General features: G+C 45.2%; 1 protein-coding gene across 3 annotated transcripts in view; it reads right to left on the bottom strand.

The window, feature by feature from the left end:
- Positions 1-22100, bottom strand: part of RARB (retinoic acid receptor beta) — a 941440-nt gene that overhangs the window by 500151 nt on the left and 419189 nt on the right. For all 3 annotated transcript variants that reach the window (XM_088462736.1, XM_088462739.1, XM_088462737.1), the window contains one exon: positions 9416-9911. In XM_088462736.1, coding sequence (XP_088318862.1) covers positions 9416-9593 — 178 coding nt within the window. In that variant the 5' untranslated portion in view covers positions 9594-9911. The remainder of the gene's footprint in view (positions 1-9415; positions 9912-22100) is intronic.

Raw genomic sequence — 22100 nt, 5'->3', positions numbered from 1 at the left:
TAAAGTATTTTTCAGAGCAACCTGGGTCTAAAAACTCGGGTCACACTATTCACAATACAGGTGACCTGGGTTGGTCCCGAGAATAACCCTGGTACCGAGCAGAGTCGCAAATCCGGGACTGGTCTGTTCACACACAGCTAAGACCAGGGTCAAGCTACAAGCCCCGGCAATATCCCGGGTCAAAAGGCTACATCTGAAAAGGGCTATTATTTTGTTAATGGCAACAAAAAAGAAGTTTCCTTCTGTGGTCTCATGAACACAAAGCTTTAATGTAATATAATTATAATGTATACTATATGTGGATAATTCAAATAAAAAGCAAATTACACAGTATATTTGCTGTGTTGTGTAAAAACAAGTCCTCATTTGAACAATATCCGTTGGACTTATAAAGTAGCCTAATAGAGAAATATATTTACACACAAATGCACCTCATTTTCTACAATGGTGCATTTGAAGCAGCTTTTAGGGAGCATAAATACAGGTTTGGCATAGCATCATTTAGGATGTGTAGTGCCTGCAGGTTATTATAGAATACAATTTATTATATTAGAGGGATATTTATGGTGAAGGCATGCTCTGTACACACAAAATATTCACAAACTACAAGTAGAACATACTGAGGACACATTTAACATATGGATCAATTATCCATGTGAAGTGACAGCTGATAAAAGAGCAGTGTTACGGCTTCATTTAGTAAACTAAAAAAAAGGGTTTTCTACAGCATTTAGCTGGAGAAAGTGTAACAAAATCACATCTCCATATTTAGTAAAAAAAAAAATTTGCGGAAAAAAATAGTATACTTTCTACTCGCCGGGAAAGCTCATCTCCGCATCGGCTGTCCCAGCAGGTAATTTAATTCAAACACGGCGGTGTTTTATTTGCGAATATCTGCGAAGTTTAAGTCCTTGTGATTTTAACATTACTAAATATATTAAATTTGCTTGGTAAGTGGGTGGTTGTGGACTGATGGTAGCCGGATCCAGGAGACTTGCCCACTCATCCAGGCGGTTGGAGCGCCACCTGATTTTTAGCAGTATCCCGGCTCTTCCGAGAAAGAAGGCTAGTATGAGCCATCTACAGCCAGGTTATAATTATCTCTATAACAAATGTAAGTCCATATGCATGGTGGCTGGAAAGAGACAAGAGTTTAAAGCAGCTAAAATTTTATATTAAATAATATTCTTACATGAAATTAAAAAGGGAGAAATGAGTAAAGAGATAATGAAACATAACATCATATGCCTAGATGAAGGTTAAATGTAATATTTAAGACTTAACGAATTAAATGAGCCTTAAAGGCCTTCTATGTATCCAACATGACATAAACTGACATTATAAGTCAAACATCCCTGATAGTGAGACACATAAATAGTGTAACACCTGATGTACACATTTGTCTTTCTTTAAACAGCAGTCAATATAATGTCAGAAAAGGTCATGTAACATTACAGAGTTCCATATTGATTTTAACAACTGAAAATCAATACAGCCTTGTATTGACATTAATAACCTTGCATGATATATTTATTATATTCAGTCTAAACGTCATATGAGTGTATCAGAAGACCAAAGGTCAGACTCAACAACGCAAATCGCCACTTGTATAGATTTATATAATATCAATGTACTAGTATACTTGTTGTATAATATAATTATAATATAATATGTCTTTGCATGTTCAGTAAAGCTAAATACAATTAGCATATAAGAATAGGAGTAAGTGTATTTCTACCAAAGAGTGAGCCTGGGAGATTTATTTTTATTTCAGTCACAATGCTGCTCTAACCCAGTGGTTCACAAACTTTTTTGAATCACGGTGCCCTATAGTATCAGCATTGTTTTCACAGCACCCCTAAGTTTAAGTTTGTTATTGAGAAATTCAGACAAAAGCAGTAAAGTGAAGTAAATTGTGCTGACCTGTCATCCATAGGGTCAGTTATGTGGTGATGGACAGGTTTGCACTTCTGTTTGTCCACATATTTATATTACATTGGCCATACATAATTTGATTTGGTGCTGGACCACCAACCTGAGGCACCCCTGCAAGTGTCTCGAGGCACCCCAGGGTGCCACGGCACACAGTTAGGGAACCACTGCTCTAACCTGTTAAAAATGAAGTAATTGATAAAAGAAAAAATATGACTGTATACAGTAGTTCCAAAAAGATGATTGCTTCAATTTTGACCCACGTTCCATTCAACATAACTACTGGCCTATTAAGAGGGAAAATACTTTAAATATCTAAAGTATGTAAGTAAAATAAGATATGCTGGAAGAACATAATAAATCTCTTCCTCAAATTACAAAAAAAAATGCAATAGTAACAAAGATTTATATTCAAGCAACTGTATTAATTTACTATTTATGTTACATTTTTGTTCTCTCAACACAGAACAGGTGGAAATCTTTGATTAATCACTTTCTTGGAGTAATTAATTTGCTGATTACATATGTTTGTGAGGCAATTACTTATGAGAGGGGTGGTTATCTGTCACTGGAAATATGAATGCTAAACATAGTGTGATTTAGGAGACTGCATGGCATTCCTGACATTTCACTAGTTTACAATATGTTATCAACAGATCAAGGAACACATCTCCTGTTGGGCACGTGTTTACGTCCAGTGAGCTCAGCTGGCTGCCGCCCTACCCCCCTCCTCCCACCCACCCACAAAGGCTTCTGGGTGCCAACGGCTTCAAAATGGATTCTCAGAATAAAGTTAGCTAAAGCTGCTGTAATAGTTCAAATGTTCATGTTTGGAACTGACCTGATGTAAAAAAAAGTGTAGCACATGGAAGTTTACACCTATATCGTTATCATGTATACTCTGCTTGCTGATAATAAGTCAGAACCAATGATTGTAATGGTGGATGAGGCGATTACATAAAGATTCCTGGTTTCTTTGTTCTTAGAGCATGCTGGTGGAAATATGAACAAAACAGACACAAATATGAAATACAATAAAAATAAGTACTGATCAAAGATGCTAGAACCTCAATGTTCTCCAGCTGTTTACATAAGGTCCCTTTGCAACAGACACTTGCGTTTAGAGACCTCTGACCAATTTATATGAATTTACAGTTCTTTTTAAATATAAATATATAGCCATTTTATTGAGCACTAATTTAAAGATTTTTTTATGTGTGTATTTTCTATGTATTTTGTTATGGTATATACCGTAAATTGCATTATGTTGTTTACACTTTTAGGTTCATCTGAACTGTAAGTACTTAAGGATGATGATATCTAAGAACCACCTTGAAAAAAAAACAACCTTGAAAAAAAAGTCTCTTACTTGAAACGCATCAGTTTACGGTTCCTACTGCCAATGAAAACGGAGCAGAAAAAGTCTGGAACTAGCCAGTATCTTAATAATTGAAGCATGGAGGATCCGGAGTCTCCTAACTTTTAACTTATGTGTTAGTTTTACTGCTGGTTCCACTGTTTTAATTTGTGAATATCTTGATAAGTTCCTGTTTGTAAAAAAAATTCGTTCTGAAGTAAGATTAATCCCTGAAGTGTTGTAACATACCCTGAAAAATCTGGGAGAGATCTCATCTCTATCATTCATATTATTACTTGAATCTTATGAAAAGTCTGTGACTATGGGGTCTATTTATCATCACTTGATTACTATTTTCATCCGCAATTGTAGAAAATGAGTGTCCGCGCCATTCATCAAGACGGTAAAGCAGGAGATATCTGGGATAACATGATTGGCTGCCAGCAGAAATTGTCGGGCCCGGGACTGACAAAACAGGCAGCCCCCTCTGTGTTTTTGCAAAACCAGCCTCGCAGTGTCTCTCCAGTACAAGCCAGCCCTCCTCCTGTCACTGCCTGCCAGACCCCTTCTGTCTTTGCCAGCCAGTTCCCATTCTGTCTTTGCCAGCTAGCCCCCCTTGTCTATGCCTGCCAGCCCCCATTCTGAGTTTGCCAGCCAGCCCCCATTCTGAGTTTGCCAGCCAGCCCGCCTTCTGTCTCCACCTTTCAGAACCCCTTCTGTCTCCACCTTCAAGCCCCCCTTGTTTCCACCTGCCAGCCCCCTTCTGTCTCTGACCTCCAGCCCCCGCATGACATGCCACTTACCTTTTTCTCTTCTGGCTCACATGCCGCGGCTCCTCTCCCTTTCAGCGGCATGACGTCACGCGCGTATCGGCTTGCACAAAAAAGAACTTTATTGTACAGCTGCCGGGCTACAGCAGTAGGAGCTGGAGGAAGGTGGTAGTAGCTACTATCTAGGGAGCGTCCGGGTGGGTGAGCAGGCGGGTGGTAGTAGCATACAGGCCACCCCATCTGATTGTTGCACAGTGGGTGGTAGGAACAGACGGGCCCCCCACCTCTCTCTGAATGTCCGGGCCAGGGACTAGAGTCCCGGCAGTCACGCCATGATGGCGGCCCTGCTCGTGCTTACCTTTCTCTCCCGGAATGGCCCGCTGTCCCCATACACTAGTATGGGGACAGAATTTATCAAGCTCCAAAAATACAATATATTCGGAGTTTGACTGCGGATGGCGTTTGCTCCCGCTCGCAACCAGTCCAGGGTTGTGAAGAGGGAGCCTTACAGATCCCTCCCAACCCTGTCCGGCTCCTTCCGCCGGACGACGAGGCTCTTGTGCGCATGCGTCACACAGGTGCACTTGTCTCACTTCTTCGAAAGGAGCAGTGAAGCCACTCGCGGAGACAGCAAATTTTCGTAACATCTGTCTCCGCACTGGAGCAATGATGAATTGCTCCAGCGGTTGCTGCAAGTTAGTATGTCAATTATCAGGTAGGCAGTATAGATACTAAAGTGGCTGCATAAATATCTTCTAGGTGTGAACACAAGGGTGATAAAAAATAGTCCAGTCATTTTTATTCTATCATTTTCCTCTGATACATTGGGCATAATCTCCTGCACATTAACTTCATTCCAGAAAAAAATAGGATAACTGTATGGTCCATACACGGCAGATAATTCTAATTTACATCCTTTAAGCAGTTTTCTTTGAGAGTCTAACCTGTCCACCAATTTTCACAGATCCTGATATATGAAGAAATGACACAGATATGCTAAGCTACCTTTAATATGGATAGCCAATGACAGAAAGACAGTAGGCATTGAGGTCCCGTGTTGATCATGACACTCTCTAATTTGATTACCTGCATTGCAATGACGTCTTTGAGACTAGTTAACATTCATTAACTCTAGTTTTGCTGCAGAAAGCTAAAATAATCTATATACTATTATTACTATATATATAACATTATTCCCCTAATTGGATTTTAAGTCCCAGCGCACAGCTTTTCAAAGCTGCCACTTGTCAAGGGAGTTAAGAGGGCAAAAAAAACCATTTTGCATTTTATATTATTGCCCTTTTCAATCCTGCGACCAGAGCAGCCACATAGTAAACATATCCCTAGGAACATTTAAAAACAAATAAAACATTCACATTTATTAACGATCAATACCAGCAACTATTTCTATAAGATCGTCCAAATTATCATTGCAGTTCAAGAAAGAGAAAAATAGTATCATTTATTTACACAAAAAAGGGTTGGCAAAGCTATTTAGTTCCCATGATTATCTGTTAGCAAAAAGGTTGTGTTATGCCAATACCAATAATATTTTACTATGCCAAAGTGCTGAGGCTTAATACATTAAGGGCCCCATTCAATAATGAGTGATATGCTTGTTATCACTTGTTACTAATCTTATATTGTCCTCCAACCAATCAGCTTCTAACTGTCATTTTTCAAACACAGCCTGTAACATGACCATTAGGAGCAGATTGGTTGGAACACCTCATGTGTGGGTTGGAGGCACCAAAAAATGCACGATATGAATGATAACGATATGGTCGATATCGTTCATATCGTGCATTTTAATCGTACCGCGTGTACGCACCTTAAGATTAGTAACAAGTGGTAACAAGCCTGTCACTGGTTATTAAATGGAGCTCTATGTGTGTTACATGTTATCACACGCTCAATTGAGTTTATTGTTATAAAGATGATCAGACAATTAAATCTTCTATGTTTTCTACAAGGAACATAGATTAGACCTTGGTTGTAGCTTTTGTTCCTTAGGTATCCATTGCATAATACAGTACTTTGGGTGTTATCTAGCCCTTGTGGAAATACACAATGTTCACCACACTTCTTTTAGAAGTGTATGTGTGTTTTAGGGCATTTAAAATGTAACCTCCACTGGTGCAGGCACTGTTGTGGATGCTAACATGCTCAGCTCAGTATTACAGTGTAAAATAATTTACACTATATAAAGATGTGGTGATAATTATTAAAGGGTTTGCTCTGATCATATACAGTGAGTTCCAACAGTTCATCCACAGTGAAAATAAGTGTAGAAGAATGGCATTATACCTCGAAAACATGGGACAACACTTTCAAGACTTAATGAAAATAGGTACGAAAATAATTCTCTTTTATTTCATGTACATAAAGTGTTTAAAAACAATTGTTGTCATATTACTTAGGACACATTCTCTGCAGGGAGATTTCGTTAGCACACAGTCACTGCGGAGAAACTTGCTCAGCACACAGTCACTGCGGAGAGACTTCCTTAGCACACAGTCACTGCGGAGAGACTTGCTCAGCACACAGTCACTGCGGGGGAGACTTCCTTAGCACACAGTCACTGAGGAGAGACTTGCTCAGCACACAGTCACTGCGGGGGAGACTTCCTTAGCACACAGTCACTGCGGAGAGACTTGCTCAGCACACAGTCACTGCGGGGGAGACTTCCTTAGCACACAGTCACTACGGGGAGACTTGCTCATCACACAGTCACTGCGGGGAGACTTCCTTAGCACACAGTCACTGCGGGGAGACTTTCTTAGCACACAGTCACTGCGGGGAGACTTCCTTAGCACACAGTCACTACGGGGAGACTTGCTCATCACACAGTCACTGCGGGGAGACTTCCTTAGCACACAGTCACTGAGGAGAGACATCCTTAGCACACATTCACTTCGGAGAGACATCCTTAGCACACAGTCACTGCGGAGAGACTTGCTCAGCACACAGTCACTGCGGGGTAGACTTCCTTAGCACACAGTCACTGCGGGGAGACTTCCTTAGCACACAGTCACTGCGGGGAGACTTCCTTAGCACACAGTCACTGCGGGGAGACTTTCTTAGCACACAGTCACTGCGGGGAGACATCCTTAGCACACAGTCACTGCGGAGAGACTTGCTCAGCACACAGTCACTGCGGGGAGACTTTCTTTGCACACAGGACCTTATTCAGAGTAGGTCGCAAGCTCCGATGTGCTCGTAACCGACTTCGATGGTTAGGTCTGCACATGGGCAGCGGCCGCACTGCGCGTGCGCAAGCCCCGGAGCGACAGAGAAACTCTGTTGCTCCGGAGCTCGCTACCAAAGGGGCGGGTGTCGATGTTGATCGACAGCTGCCCCCGTTTGGTATGTGGGCCGGAGGGGGGTGGTTTCCAAAATGGAGGCGTTCCTTTACGAACGCCTACCGTTTTGTGGGCGGCCGCACTGACATCATCAGTGATGTCAGTGGGGAGCTTCCAGCTCCATCAGAGCTGAAAGCTCCCTGGGGCTTACGAGTGCCCAGACCCAACCTTAGGGTCTGGTCGTAAGCCCCGATGGTCGCGATGGTGATCATCATCGCAACCATCAACCTGGTCGGTCGTTAAGCTGTGGGTGGTAACCCACAGCTTAACGATCGACAAGGAGGCGGCCGTTCAGGATGCAAGCGCCCGCCCTGATTCAGTGCGACCGCTTGCAACTAACGACCGCCTCTGAATGAGGTCCACAGTCACTGAGGGGGACTTTTTAACTCACTGTATAATACTGCCAGAAAATTAGTACATACAATAACACTCCATGCCATAGCTCTACAAGAGAGCTTTATATTAGAGCTTCCATTGAATCTAACTGTGAACAATCGACAGCTGTGCTTCCCTAACACTGAGTCACATCACAAACCATGTCTTGGATTCAGGTGATAGAGGTGGTTCCTGCTGGAACCCCCCAACCATATATTCAGTATGAGGGAATCATGCTCTCAGAAGGAATTAGAGTGCTGGGTGTTATAAAGTTAATGGCCCTCATTCAGAGCCGCTCGTAAGCGGCAGTACGCTCGTTCCGAGCGATATTTGCACATCTGCGCATGCGTACGGTTTTTAGTACGCATGCGCGAACCAGTCAGTGCGGCCGAAAATCGTTTGTTCGCTATATAGCGAGTGCCTGCTAATTTGAGTGACCGAATGAGGCGTATGTGGGTGGTAACAGGGGAAGGTGCTTGAAAAGGGGGAGTGGAGATCAGAACGCAGGCGTGCTTAAAGGTCAAAGCGGGCGTTTTATGGGTGTGCATAATTAATACAGCAGCGTCATTCACCACGTCACTGGGTTATTTTATAGTCAGAACTGCTCGCAATATTGTGGTTGAAAAAACCAACCACAAGAATAGCGAGCAGTTCATACGCTGTTCGATGTACTCGATTAATCTAATAAATAGCGGACATGACGTATGATGCGAGCGGCCAGGGGGCGTTTTTATCAAATAAACGAGCGTATGTTTTGCTCACTCGTTCAGACATGGAGGCGTCAACAGACCGCAAAGAGCGAACGGTTCATTTGAATAGCCACCCCCTTTTTATGAACGAGCGAGCGCTAATTGCGAGCGGCTCTGAATGAGGGCCAATGTGTTACCTATAGCCACATCACATTTCTTTCAATGCTGCAGTCTAAAGAGGAGAGCTCCATTTTTTCATCCCTGCACTTTCATAAATTACTCCAGCATGTATTGTTTTATTTATCTAAAGGGGGGTATCCACTAGGCTATTTTAGCAAGCGATTGCACGATAATGACGTCATCGTACAATCGCTTCCGACATCTATCATCGGCCGTACATGCTGGTCAACCTGACGATCCCGAGTGAACGTTCAGTCTAGGCACATCACTAGATGTACAAACGAGAGCACGATTGCAATGTCATAATCGTGCTCTCGTTTGTATATCTAGTAGTGGATACCTGCCTTAAGTGGAGTGCCTTAGTTAATTTTAACCTACAAAATTTTTATAGACAGCTTTCAGCTGATGGCTATATTATATGGCTCGTACTGTACATCTCAATGCACAGCAGTAAAAAACTGATCTTTACAGCCAGTACGATATAGAATAAAAAAAATGTCTTGATAACTTTTGAATCCAGAATCATCTCTGTAAAAGCCCATTATTTTGCAATAGCATACAAAAAATAAAATACATACAACATAAAACAATTGTGCATGAACACAATACTCCTAATCAAAAGAAAAACAACCTACATTTTTTGCATTTCAGGGATTTTGAGGCTCTTTTAAGAAACCAATGAAAAGCAAGCAATGTTATAGATAACATAACATGTCCCAGCATTGTACAACGTGGTTATGTTACACTTACTTGCTGGAGATGGTGTGCTGCAACTGCTTGTGGGAGGATGGCCTTGAAATCCATGAAGTGCTGGCAGAGGGAGCCCACCAATAACAGGAGGAAACAGGAAAGGATAGTGGGTGGCTGGATAGTGATTCATATGTCCGTTCACAGCTGGTAGAGGACATGAACGACTGCTGGTTGTCATATTAAAATATCATTGTATACGATAACTCATCTGTGAATAGAATGCACCATCCCTTCCAGCTGACAAATAACTCGTTAGGAGGAAATACATTAAAAATGTATACAGAATTTCAGCTTGGTTGAGGAATGATTCCGGTTACAATCGCAGAAAATTTGATAAATGTCTTCAGACTAAAATTGTTGCAGATAAAAGATGGCTTAATATTGTGCTTCCAATCCTGCTACTTTGTTGTTTTTCTCTTATATTATTTTTGCTTTGTTATGATGCCAGTATATTTATACCCGGAACATTTTGTGGAAGTGCATTTCACCCAAATCACTGAAACAGAAAAGAAAAAAAAAATGATATATGTGTATATATATATATATATATATATATATATATAATAAATATAAAAATACATGCAAATCATTGAAATGGTGCATCTAATAAAATTCTGTTTGTACTTAGATATTTTAATAAGTGCAGAGTTTCAGAATAGAAATGATGGTATTGTGTATAAAACAAAAGCATTTAAAAGCCAGAAACCATTTTCATTAATGCATTTGTTACAGCGATAAACAAATCATCTAACGTCTTGGGAAATATTTGCTGTCTTGTACATTCTTGGGTAAAGGAATAAGATGCATCACACATGAAACAATGACCTAGATATACTAAATTCATGAAAAGAAAGTAAAAAATTGCTAAAACCTTGGACTCTGAGACAGTTTTTCACACAAATTCAGCCCTCCTGGTTTCCTATGCTGAAGCAATGCAAAGCTCCAGACTTAACTTTTAGTTACCGTATATACTCGAGTATAAGCAGAGTTTTTCAGCACATTTTTTGTGCTGAAAAAGCCCCCCCTCGGCTTATAATCGAGTGATGCTCCAGGACCAGAGCCGGTTCTCCCGTTACGCAGCTGAGTAGGGTGCCACATATTGGAGGGCGCCTCACTCAGCTGCGTACCATACGGGCCGCAGTGCAGACTGTGGGCCTAATTCAGACCCGCTCACGAGCGCTGTGCGCTCGCAAGCGGGTCGATGGTGTCCTAGTGCGCATGCGCGAGACCCGCATAGCGACAGCCAAGCTGTCGCTATGGGTCTCGCACCAAAGGGGGCGTGCTGTCGATGGTGAGTGACAGCACGCCCCCTTTGGTGGGCGTGCCAGGGGCGTGGCTGCCCAGACGGAGGCGTTCCCATGGGAACGTCTACCGTCTGGGGCCGGCCCCACTGACATCACTAGTGATGTCAGTGGGAGTGCTTTTGGCTCTGATAGAGCCAAAAGCACTCCTGGGCTTGCGGCAGCGAGACCCTACCGCAGGGTCTCGTCGCAAGCCCGATGGTCGCGATAGTCTTGACCATCGCGACCATCTTTCTGGCCACTTGCATAAGCTGTGGGTGGTCACCCACAGCTATGTGAGCGGCCAGGAGGACGCTCCATTTTTAGGTAGGAGGGCCCTGATTCAGAGAGAGCGCTCTGGTCAGAGCGTCCGGCTCTGAATCAGGCTGCTGCTCCCACTGCGGGAGCCATCTTCTGGCTCCCGCAGTGGGTAATGGGAGAGACGTTATGACGTCTCTCCCATTATGCAAAGCGGCCGGAGGTGCCGGTTGCAGCGTTGGGACCAGGAGCGGGGTTTCAGGTAAGTGTTTTTTTTTTATTACGTCTCTCTCTTCTGGGGGGGGGGTAACTACTGGGGGCAGCACCAGAGGAGGGATTACTACTGGGGGCACTACCAGGGGGGATATTACTACTGTGGGCACTACCAGGGGGGGATTACTACTGGGGGCACTACCAGGGGGGATATTACTACTGGGGGCAGTACCAGAGGGGATTACTACTGGGGGCAGTACCAGGGGGGATTACTACTGGGGGCAGTACCAGGGGGGATTACTACTGGGGGCAGTACCAGGGGGGATTACTACTGGGGGCAGTACCAGGGGGGATTACTACTGGGGGCAGTACTGGGGGGGAATTACTACCAGTAGCTGCTGCATTTCCCACCCTAGGTTTATACTCGAGTCAATAAGTTTTCCCAGTTTTTTGTGGTAAAATTAGGTACCTCGGCTTATATTCAGGTCGACTTATACTCGAGTATATACGGTATATTATTATTATATTTTGACACTATAATGCAATATTATATCTTTACAAACTAAAAAACACAGCTCTATAAAACACAATATAAGTTTATCCAGAGAAGGGCTGCCATCAGAAATTGTGGGACCCGGGACTGATAAAACAGGCAAGGGCCCCTCCTGCCAGTGTTTCTGCAACTCTAGCCCCACAGAGTCTCTCCAGTACCAGCCAGTTCCCCCTCTGTTTCCGCGAGCAAGCCTCCTTTATGCCTTTGCCAGCAAGCCCCCCTTCAGTCTCTGCCAACCAGCCCCCTTCTGTCTCTTCCTGCCAGCCTTCCTTCTTTTTCTGCCAGCCAGCCCCCTTCTGTCTTTGCCAGCCAGCCCCCCTTCTGTCTCTGCCAGCCAGCCCTTCTTTTTCTGCCAGCCAGCCACTCTTGTCTCTTCCTGCCAGCCCCGTTCTTTTTCTGCCAGCCAGCCCCCTTCTGTCACTTTCTGCCAGTCCCCTTCTTTTTCTGCCAGCCAGCCATCCTTCTATCTCTTCCTGCCAGCTTCCTTCTTTTTCTGCCAGCCAGCCCCCCTTCTGTCTCTGCCAGCCAGCCCCCTTCTGTCTTTGCCAGCCAGCCCCCCTTCTGTCTCTGCCAGCCAGCCCCCCTTCTGTCTCTGCCAGCCAGCCACTCTTGTCTCTTCCTGCCAGCCCCCCTTCTTTTTCTGCCAGCCAGCCCCCCTTCATTCTCTGCCAGCCAGCCCCCTTCTGTCTCTGCCAGCCAGCCCCCTTATTATTCTGCCAGCCACTCTTCTGTCTCTTCCAGCCAGTTCCCCCTTTGCTTCTGCCAGCAAGCCTCCTTTATGCCTTTGCTAGCCAGCCCCCCTTGAGTCTCTGCCAACCAGCCCCCTTCTGTCACTTTGTGCCAGCCCACTTCTTTTTCTGCCAGCCCCCTTCTTTTTCTGCCAGCCAGCCTCCCTTCTCTCTGCCAGCCAGCCCCCCCTTCTGTCTCTGCCAGCCAGCCCCCCTTCTGTCTCTGCCAGCCAGCCCCCCTTCTTTTTCTGCCAGCCAGCCCCCTTCTGTCTATGTCCACCAGCCCCTGCATGACATGACTTACCTACTATTCTGGCTGGCATGGCTGCTCCTCACACGCCGCGGCCGTTACACATACGCTGGCCCAGCTTGCAAAAATATGAAATCTTTATTCCACAGCGGTACAAGTGGGGCCCCTGTCACTAGTCACTGCATTGAACGGGGGTTCTAGTGGCTGGTGAAAGGGAGGTAGAAACAGGAGGGTGGGTGGGAAGGCGGTAGAAACGGGCCCAGGACTAGAGTCCCGGCAGTGCCCCCTGATGTCGGCCCTGATCCAGAGTATACTGCAATTAATGACAGCATAAACCCAGTGAAAAGCTACAAAATGACGATAAGGGTTATGTTATTCTAGCGCTCTGCAAGCTTTAGAAATGCTTGTACATTATTTTCATAGTGTTTTGTAGCAGGAAAAGTACAGTGCTTTTATTTCTCATAGCTTATAAGAAGCACCTAAAATGTGTCAATGGTATGGTTAATTATAATGCATTTCAATTGTAGAGTGTTAATATTAGCACTTTTGACATGAACAAATCTCTGCAATCTGCCTTTTGAAAATCTTTGGAGTGATTAACGTGCTAGTTTTACCTTCTCTCCAAGTTACCCACAGTAATAAATTATTTCAATACTAGTATGCCCGTGGCGAACATTTTGCGAAGTTGAACCCATAACATACGTATGGAAAATGCTTCGCTACATAATGGCTAGATCATATGTTAATACAATGGAATTGGGTAATAACAGATGTGTGTGAAACATAACCGGCTAAGCCACACCCTTTTATAGTTTTTGGGAATGTTTTTATTGTAACATTTCGCTAATTTGTAAGTGCGATGATATATTTGGCCATGGACTCTGAAGCAAAATGGACCATTTCCAGGGGGTATTGCAAGCTGAGCCCCTATAGATGCAAATGATAATGCACTGTTACTCCGCCTCACCGTCTCCCAGCCTCCCACCAATCAGCGGCTGCCGGCAACTGTCATGGAAAGACGAGAAAAGAGGTGTTGCTTTCGAGGCGTACACCCGGTGCTGATTGGCTGGGATTTGCGAGCCTGGAATCAACGTGTTGGAGAAAGTAAGTGAGGGAAGAGCGCACCCTACGGCAGCAGCCTCACGTGTTGTTCCGCCCGATCGCCCTCCCTCATTATGTAATAGCTATGTCACGCAGCCAGGTGGCGTGAGAACAGCTTCCCTTGTGCCGGCTCTGTGTTCTGGTAGTTTTCTTGACATTTTAAGGTTAGCTATACTAAAGCATTTATTATGGTTTTTGTAGATTTTTTTTTTCATAAAATTTTATATAGTTTTCCGAATTCTGTAAGGTATTGCTGATTGAAATCCGTCGCAAAAGAATCACATTAATATCTTAATTAGTCTTTGAGATATTCAAATTCAAAGAGCGATCCGGACAAAGCAAATTATATATATAAGATTGTAGCGTTTTAAACTTTACTTGAAAAACATCAGAGTGACGCCAACCTTAGCTTGGGTGGCATTCGGTATGATTTACCGCCAGCGGCAGCCCGACTGAGGAGGAAATCCTGATCGTCCTAAAGGTAAGTATAAACTAACCTAATTCTACCCCCTAACCCTCCTTTAGGGTGCCTAACCCTAACCTCCTCCCCCCTGTGCCGAACCCTAATCCCCCTCTAAGTGCCTAAACCTAACCCCCCCTTTCCCGCCGTCTACACCTAAATCCCCCAGGGGGGTGCCTAATCCCAACCCCCCTTCCCCTAGCCTAACCCTAACCCCCCCTTCCCCTAGCCTAACCCTAACCCACCCTCCCCTAGCCTAACCCTAACCCCCCCTTCCACTAGCCTAACCCTAACCCCCCCTTCCCCTAGCCTGATGCTAACCTCCTGGGGGGGTGCCTAACCCTAACCCCCCCTTCCCCTAGCCTAACCCTAACCCCCCCTTCCCCTAGCCTAACCCTCCATTCTCCTAGCCTAACCCTAACCCCCCTTCCTCTAGCCTAACCCTAACCCCCCCTTCCTCTAGCCTAACCATAACCCCCCTTCCCCTAGCCTATCCCTAACTCCCCCTTCCCCGAGCCTAACCCTCCCTTCCCCGAGCCTAACCCTAACCCCCCTTCCTCTAGCCTAACCCTAACCCCCCCTTCCTCTAGCCTAACCCTAGCACCCCCCCTTCCCCTAGCCTAACCCTAACCCCCCTTCCCCTAGCCTAACCCTAACCCCCCCTTCCCCTAGCCTAACCCTAACCCCCCCTCCCTCTAGCCTAACCCTAACTCCCCCTTCCCCTAGCCTGACGCTAACCTCCCAGGGGGGTGCCTAACTGTAAGTCAGGAAGCCAGCAGTCGGCATTGCGTCCGCTGGCTTCCTGACCGTATACCCTTGGGTGCACACTTGTCCAATCTGCAGTCAGTCTGACCCCCGACGATCCAGTTGGTCCGACATTGGCAGCGAATGGCAATCAAACGACAGGGAAGGAGCAGACAAGACCTCCTGAATACAAAAGAAGCCAGAAGTCCTAGGAGGCGGCAGGCATGCAAAAGAGCTTAGAGGCCGCCGCTCACCAGGTGAAAGTGTTGGTCAATAAATCACTACAAAAACCGGTGTCCTGTTTTTATTTTAATATTTTCCTTACAGGCAGACTACAGGTGCCAGCGGGCCCTTAATGTCTGGACATGCTGGCACTTGTTATTCTGTGGCAAACTTGTAGGGACCTGCACTCCGCCTGTAAAGGGTAAGATTATCTATTTTTAACAACATGAACCCTGCACCCACAGCCACAAGTCTGACCAGTTTGGGGCTGGTTAATGTGATGGCAGGGGGACCCCAAGCTGTGTGTCCTCCTGCTATGGCATTACCCTCAAAGCTTGTTCAGTACGGTGCCGGTTATTGGATAATAGGGGGAACCCCACAAAGTTTTTGCCCCCTATAATCCTTTCAACAGACTGTTTCAGCAGATGCAGATTGGAGGTCTGCTGAAAAATTGGACAAGTGTGTATGCATAGACTCGATGTAGACTCTGACCAGGTCTGCAGAACGATTGTATAAACAGTCTGATCTAGAATCTGATCTCCTGAGGAGGGACAAGTATGTACCCAGCTTTAGTCACATTTCTGTTTAGCATATGTAAATAAATATAAAGGGTCAAAAAAAAAGGGAAAATAAAACGGAATGTAGCTAATAGACCAGCGGACGCAATGCCACCGGTCTAAATCCCAATACTACCTGCCCGACACAAGACTTAAGATAGGCATCGAAATACTGACGCCTATCTTAATCCTGACGCCAGAAGACCGACTCCGACCATCCCGATCGTCGTGTGCCGGGTAAGTATAACACTTAGCACGGGGATGGGGGTTTAGGGTCCCCCGGGGGGACTTAGAGTTAGGCTAGGGGGGTTAGGATTAGGCGCCACTAGTGGGGGTTAGGCACCCCTCCTGTAGGGTTAGGTATAGGCTGCGGGAAGGGGAGGGTTTAGGCACCCCTGGGGGGAGGTTAGGGTGAGGTTAGAATTAGGCACCCCTAAGGGAGGGTTAGGGGGGGGGTAGAGGGGAGGATTAGGATACTTACCACCGGGCGTCGGGATCTCCTACTGTCGGCCTTTCACTGTCGGGATTTGAACCGGCGGCTGTCGAGCCATCGGTATTTCAATCCCATTCCAATAAAACATTTATTGGCAAAAACACAGATAAGGCCCATCTTCTTCCTATTTACATCTATATGGTATTGCTGACGATAGCTTTCCCCAGATCTGATGACAGCTTCATCATGTACAGATGTGTCTCCATGCGCTATAAGTAGTACTACACAAAATCCGTGAGCTTTGTGTGACTCTGTAATGATGAGCGTCTTTTCGTGCAACTTTTTATTCACACATCAATACACATAGGATGCACAAGCTGCTCCTGCTGATTAAAATGATATGTGGCATGCCTATGCTCTGAGTGCAACTGCAGGTGTATGGAAAATTTGCACGAAAAGACCCTTGGCGCTACCGAGTCACTCTAATGGCTGTTTAACCCGCAAGGAGGTTAGATGTGTGAGGACATATATGTAGTAAAGCATTGGAAATCTATTTAACAAGGATAATGGCTGCATGTTTTATTATTTAAATAAAGCATTTTTTGCTGGACAGCAGATGGGATGATTCAGTTAATGGTATGGTGTAGTTACAGTACATGCAGCATGATACATTGCGCCATCGTACACTGGAATGTGCAGTGTGTACGCATGCACAAATTATCGTTACATCGCTCACCACAGAGCTGGGTCGCACTATCATATGGTGTGTACCCAGCTTTATGCAGATGCATAAATGTGCCTGCTGTGCGAAAAGATGTAATTGTCGCACACCTTGAAGAATGTATTGAATTTCAAACCTGCGGCTTTGCAAGTCCAATCATCTGCGTACAAAGACGCAGCATGGCTCACAAATCCTTAGATTATTGATTTCCTGAGTAACCCTATGGACGTGCAGAATGGATGTGGGAACTGAGCCCTGGAGATTTTTTTCTTGCATACGGAACCGCAGACACAGGATAGGACATGGCCCAGAAACGGTGCATCTCGTCTGCATTCCTTGCCACCACAGCCCGTTACCTCCCCCAAATGCTCCCTAAGTGTCAATTATACTGCGAGTAAATAGTCGCTGAAAGAGACTATGGTGATGTACTGTGATGCATGCGCGGTGCGATTTAGACTAATGTGCAGTTTATAGATCATTGCTGAACTGCGAAAATATCGACATAGCGCACAACTCTGAATCCGTAACTAAGGGCACTAATATTGATACGGATAGAGACTGCTCGCCAACATGCGCACAAACTCTGCAAAGAGGCAAAACATTTAGTAACGTGTAGGCAGTGCGGGAGCAAATGTGTCCGACTTACAGTACGTTCAACTCAACATTTGCCCCTCTATGAGCATCAGAGGTTTTACTTCAAGCAACTTTAATTTGTAAATTGTACATGCCCTCCTGCAAACTTTACTATTAACTTTCTGCACACTTCAGTCATACAGTCCAAGGTAAACTTGATTAATTGTTTAGCCACAATCACTTCGGGAAAGCAGCTTTGAGTCACAAGGAAACACAAACACAACTGATTAAACAATAACACCATGAAATTCACAGAAGGAATGTTTATGGTAAAAGGTTCAGGAGAACATGTAGCAGCCAATACCTTGGTAACCTAATCATTGATTATGCAGAGCTGAACTTTCCTAATTTTCAGCACATAATTACCCAGCTCCAATGGGTTCTATTTGAAAGACCGACAATAAAAAGGTCAACAATGAATAGGTTGACAGACACCAAATGGTCGAAAATCAATAGGTCAACAGGGCCAAAATGTTGATAAGTATAAAAGGTCGACACACAAAAGGTTGACATGGATGTAAGTAGACAGGATCAAAAGGTTGACATGGGAATAGTCGCCACACCAAAAAAAATTGGTCAACGCGTGGTGGTATTTTGTTTATCTTTAGGGTTAGGCACTAGGAGGGTCAGATCACACACAGTCAGATCAGACAATGATAACGATATAGTTGTCTGATCGTCCTGCATGTCCTGGATGATCGATATCGATCATCCAGCACACCACTAATCCCGAAACGACTAAACGACCCTCACTATAGTAACCTGGTCGATATCGAACAGGTTAAACTGCATGCACGGAGGATCATTATCGACCATCCGTACCTGCGCATCGTCCATCGTTTGGGGGTTGGAAGGGGCCAAAAAATGGACGATATGAACGATATAACAATAAACTATATCATTACCATTTATATCGTCCTAAAAAGTCTGATCGTGTGTATGCACCATTGGAGTTAAGCACTTACACCAACGGTTATGCTTCGGCACTAGAAGTGACTGTTAGATTTAGGCACCAAGGGGAGAATTAGGTTTAGGGTGAAGATTAGGTTTAGAAAAGATACTTTCTGCTAATAAAGAGGCAGAAGACCCAGGACCAAGACCTGTACTGTAGGTATATTCCTGATGTCTGTGATGCTTTCTATCTAACACCAAGGGATCCTGCTCTCCAAAATACTGCACAATGGTCCTGATTCAGTACGGATAGCAATTGCGATTGCATGGAATGAAGCCTCGAAAATATGCTACTGCCTGCCACAGCTCCGCCCACTTCTGCTTTATCACATCTGTAATACCTCGCAGTCCTGCGTATACATCGGTAACATCGGAGAACATCGGCCCCTCACGCACAATTACAGCAGGTCTGACCTGTCTCAGAAATTGCAAGTCTCGTCACATACAGTGAGTACTCGCAGTGGCTAATTCATGTAAGCCCATGCAACTGCGTTCAGATGGACAGACACGCCTGCGTTTCTCCAACCACTTCCCCGTCACCACCCCCAAACACTCACAGCCTGTCACTCACTCATTCCTATGTGCTGCGTAATCGCAGTCGATTGCAGGGTACACGCAGTGCGGTGCATACGCAGTAATGAACAATCAGCCGATCTACGTACGTAGTTGCAATTGCGTACGCTGCTGAATCAGGCCCAATATTAGCAAACACTGCTCCTAGGTGTGGGCTATTCATAGTTTTGGCTATTAGATTAAAGATAAAAAGCAATACTTTCTATCCATAGGCCTGGCTATTAGATTAGAAATAGAGAATAAAAAGTGATATTTTCCAACTTCAACAACTGTTTTACGAAGCAAACACTGCAACATGACACACTTGCACAAAGCATCAATTTTTGAAAAGCCTTGGGATAAAATTAAATTGTCTCAAAAACATGGAGAGTCTGAGAAGAGTAAAAATCAATGTTAGTTAAGCTAAAACACAGCCCTTCACACTATAACAATATACCAAACAGACACAAGCGCTGCCACCTTACAAAGTGAAAACGTACAACTATGTGGCACAGACAAGATCAATCAGGGCAACTGCAAACACGTCATGTCTCAATAATAATGAAGCACTAGTGTAAACAGGACCCTACTTTGAAACATCTTATTGGTAAATTTCCTACACAGGAGGAAATTTTTTTTTTTTTACAATTTTATAGTGCTATGATATGTCACATTTACACTGCCACACAGGGCTAGCAACAGGTCTGCTTTAACAACGTGTGAGAATATTTGAAGTGCCCCCGTCCTCTGAAGCCAACTAACCTCCCCCCCACACAAACACAGTAACAAAAAAACAAACATTGGCCACCACAGGAAAAATAAAACACAATTTGGCCCCCACAGAAAAAAAAAACATTACCCATCATATGCCTCAAAGCTTCCTTCAACCTTGCAGCCAATAGCTCCCTCATGCCCTTATATGTGAGCCCCCTTCATGCCCTCCAAGGTAAGCTGGCTCTCAATTCAGGTATATTTGTATTTGACATTATCATGTGGCCTTATTTTGGGCAATTATATGACTCAAATTGGATATAGTTATCAGTTTTGGGGATGGGTTTGGGGTGCGGTGCCCCCGGGGGTTAGTGTAGCTGGGCTGCTCTGAGGTGGCACATTTTAACACTTTATTTAGCACTTTAACACCTTCAAATTATATTTTTTTCTCTTAGTATATGTACATATTTATATTTATTTATATATATATTTTTCTTTTTTATTCTTTTTTTAGCAGTTTAATTACACCTTTCACCTATGTATCACTTATTAACACATAGTTTTTGCTTTATTCTTATTAACACATATTAACACTTTAGTCTTTCATTGGTGTGCTTCCCTAGGGTGGCTGGCCTTCGCCGGCTTTTTTGGGGTTCTGCACCCAGACCAAGTGATAGGGACCTCCAGTATCAGAGATGCCGTGATGCGGCCTGGAGGCTTAGCCATATTTTTGCAAATATATGCAATTGAGATCTCTGAATTATCTACCACCATGTAGTTTTTCAAATCTTATTGCTGATTTCATTCTGAGTGCAGGGATTACTTTTTGTCCCTTCATGCCCTTGCCTTGGTGTACTTACTTTCACCACTGAAAGTTCAGTCCAAAATATAATAGATGTATCTGCTCTCCAGATTCCACAACTATCTCTCTTCCAGGATCCTGGCTCACTGTTCACCAACACTCCAATCATGCCTGCAGACGGAAGGGTTATTTAGAGGACTGCGTACAAAAATCCACAAATCTGGGGCTATATAAGGCCACGAGGGGGGTGACTTGCGATGCAGTTGCCGATGTTTACATGCCATTGCAAAAGCAACTCGCCCCACTCGCACATGGGGGCGAGATAATTGGATTGAGTCCTATGAATGCTAGTTTTTTTTGCTAGCTGGATAAGTGCTAGCATATCATGCCCCAGTGTGACACCACCCCAACTCCAACTGTGATGTCACACAAGAAGAGATGAGAACTGATTAAGTTTAAATCTATATAAGAGTCCTTAGTTTTTTGTAATTGGTTGGAATTTGTCAGCAGTTGCTAGGTAGAGTAGTTTGGGGGCTATCATGGTTGGTTGGTCGCTGACCATGTGGGAGCTCGTGGGAGTGGTTTGGTGGACTTTATAAGGCTGGTGTACGCCCAGCAACTTCCTTTTCTGGACGGTGCTTGTCCCTTGGTGCCATCCTCGGTAATCGTATCCGGTGACATTTATTCTTACATTCTCCCTGTCTGTTTTATCTCCCTGTCTGTTTTATTTTCCCTGCCTCTTGTATTCTCCTCTTTTTGTGACCCGCCTGTCTGTTTGCTTTCCTCCTTATTTGCACTTTTTCTATTTTCACTCCCTTGCTCCATCACCCCCCTCCCTCCTCTTTCATCTCTCTCTCCCCCTTTCCCTCGATTCATGCCCGCCCAAAACGTTCAGTACCCCCCCCGCCTATTCATGGATTCCCCTGTTCCCACCCCCCCTCCTGCACGGCGCCGCCTTAGCTTGCCGACCCTGTTGCTGCCGGCCGAGGTCCCCACTTCTGCCTGGGGGCCGGCCACCCCCCCCTCTGCCGCCTACATGCGCTCCCTTGCCGGGCCCTCCCCCCCGGGCGAGCGGTCTTCGTCTCCTGCGGGGTCGCCGGTCACCCTGGCTACCTCCCACCAACACCTCACGGGCGCGCAGTTACTTTCGGTGCCCGCGTGTAGCTACAGCCCGGCTCTTCCTCCCGCAGCTCCTGACCTTCTGCAGTCCCCCTCTGGCGGGTGTGCCCCCGCGACGCTGTATCAAGCTGCGGGGCGCCTGGCTCACCAACAGCTCGCGGGCACGCGGTTACTTACGCGTGTAGCTCCAGCCCGGCCCATCCTCCTACCGCTCCTGCCCTCATGCAGTCCCCCACTGCCGGGTGCCCCCCACGACACTGTATCAAGCTGCGGGGGGCCCGGTCCTCCAAACGGCCAGCGCCGCACCCCCCTTTCCCCCCCATGGCCGCCATTTTGTCCACTTGCCTGCCTCATTTCACCATCCTTCAGCCCCTATTTACATGGGGTCCAATTTCCC

Source organism: Taudactylus pleione, unplaced genomic scaffold (assembly GCF_031769625.1).
Source record: "Taudactylus pleione unplaced genomic scaffold, aTauple2 ptg000053l, whole genome shotgun sequence".
NCBI classification, from domain to species: Eukaryota; Metazoa; Chordata; class Amphibia; order Anura; family Myobatrachidae; genus Taudactylus; species Taudactylus pleione.
This window is presented reverse-complemented; position numbering and strand designations above follow the sequence as displayed.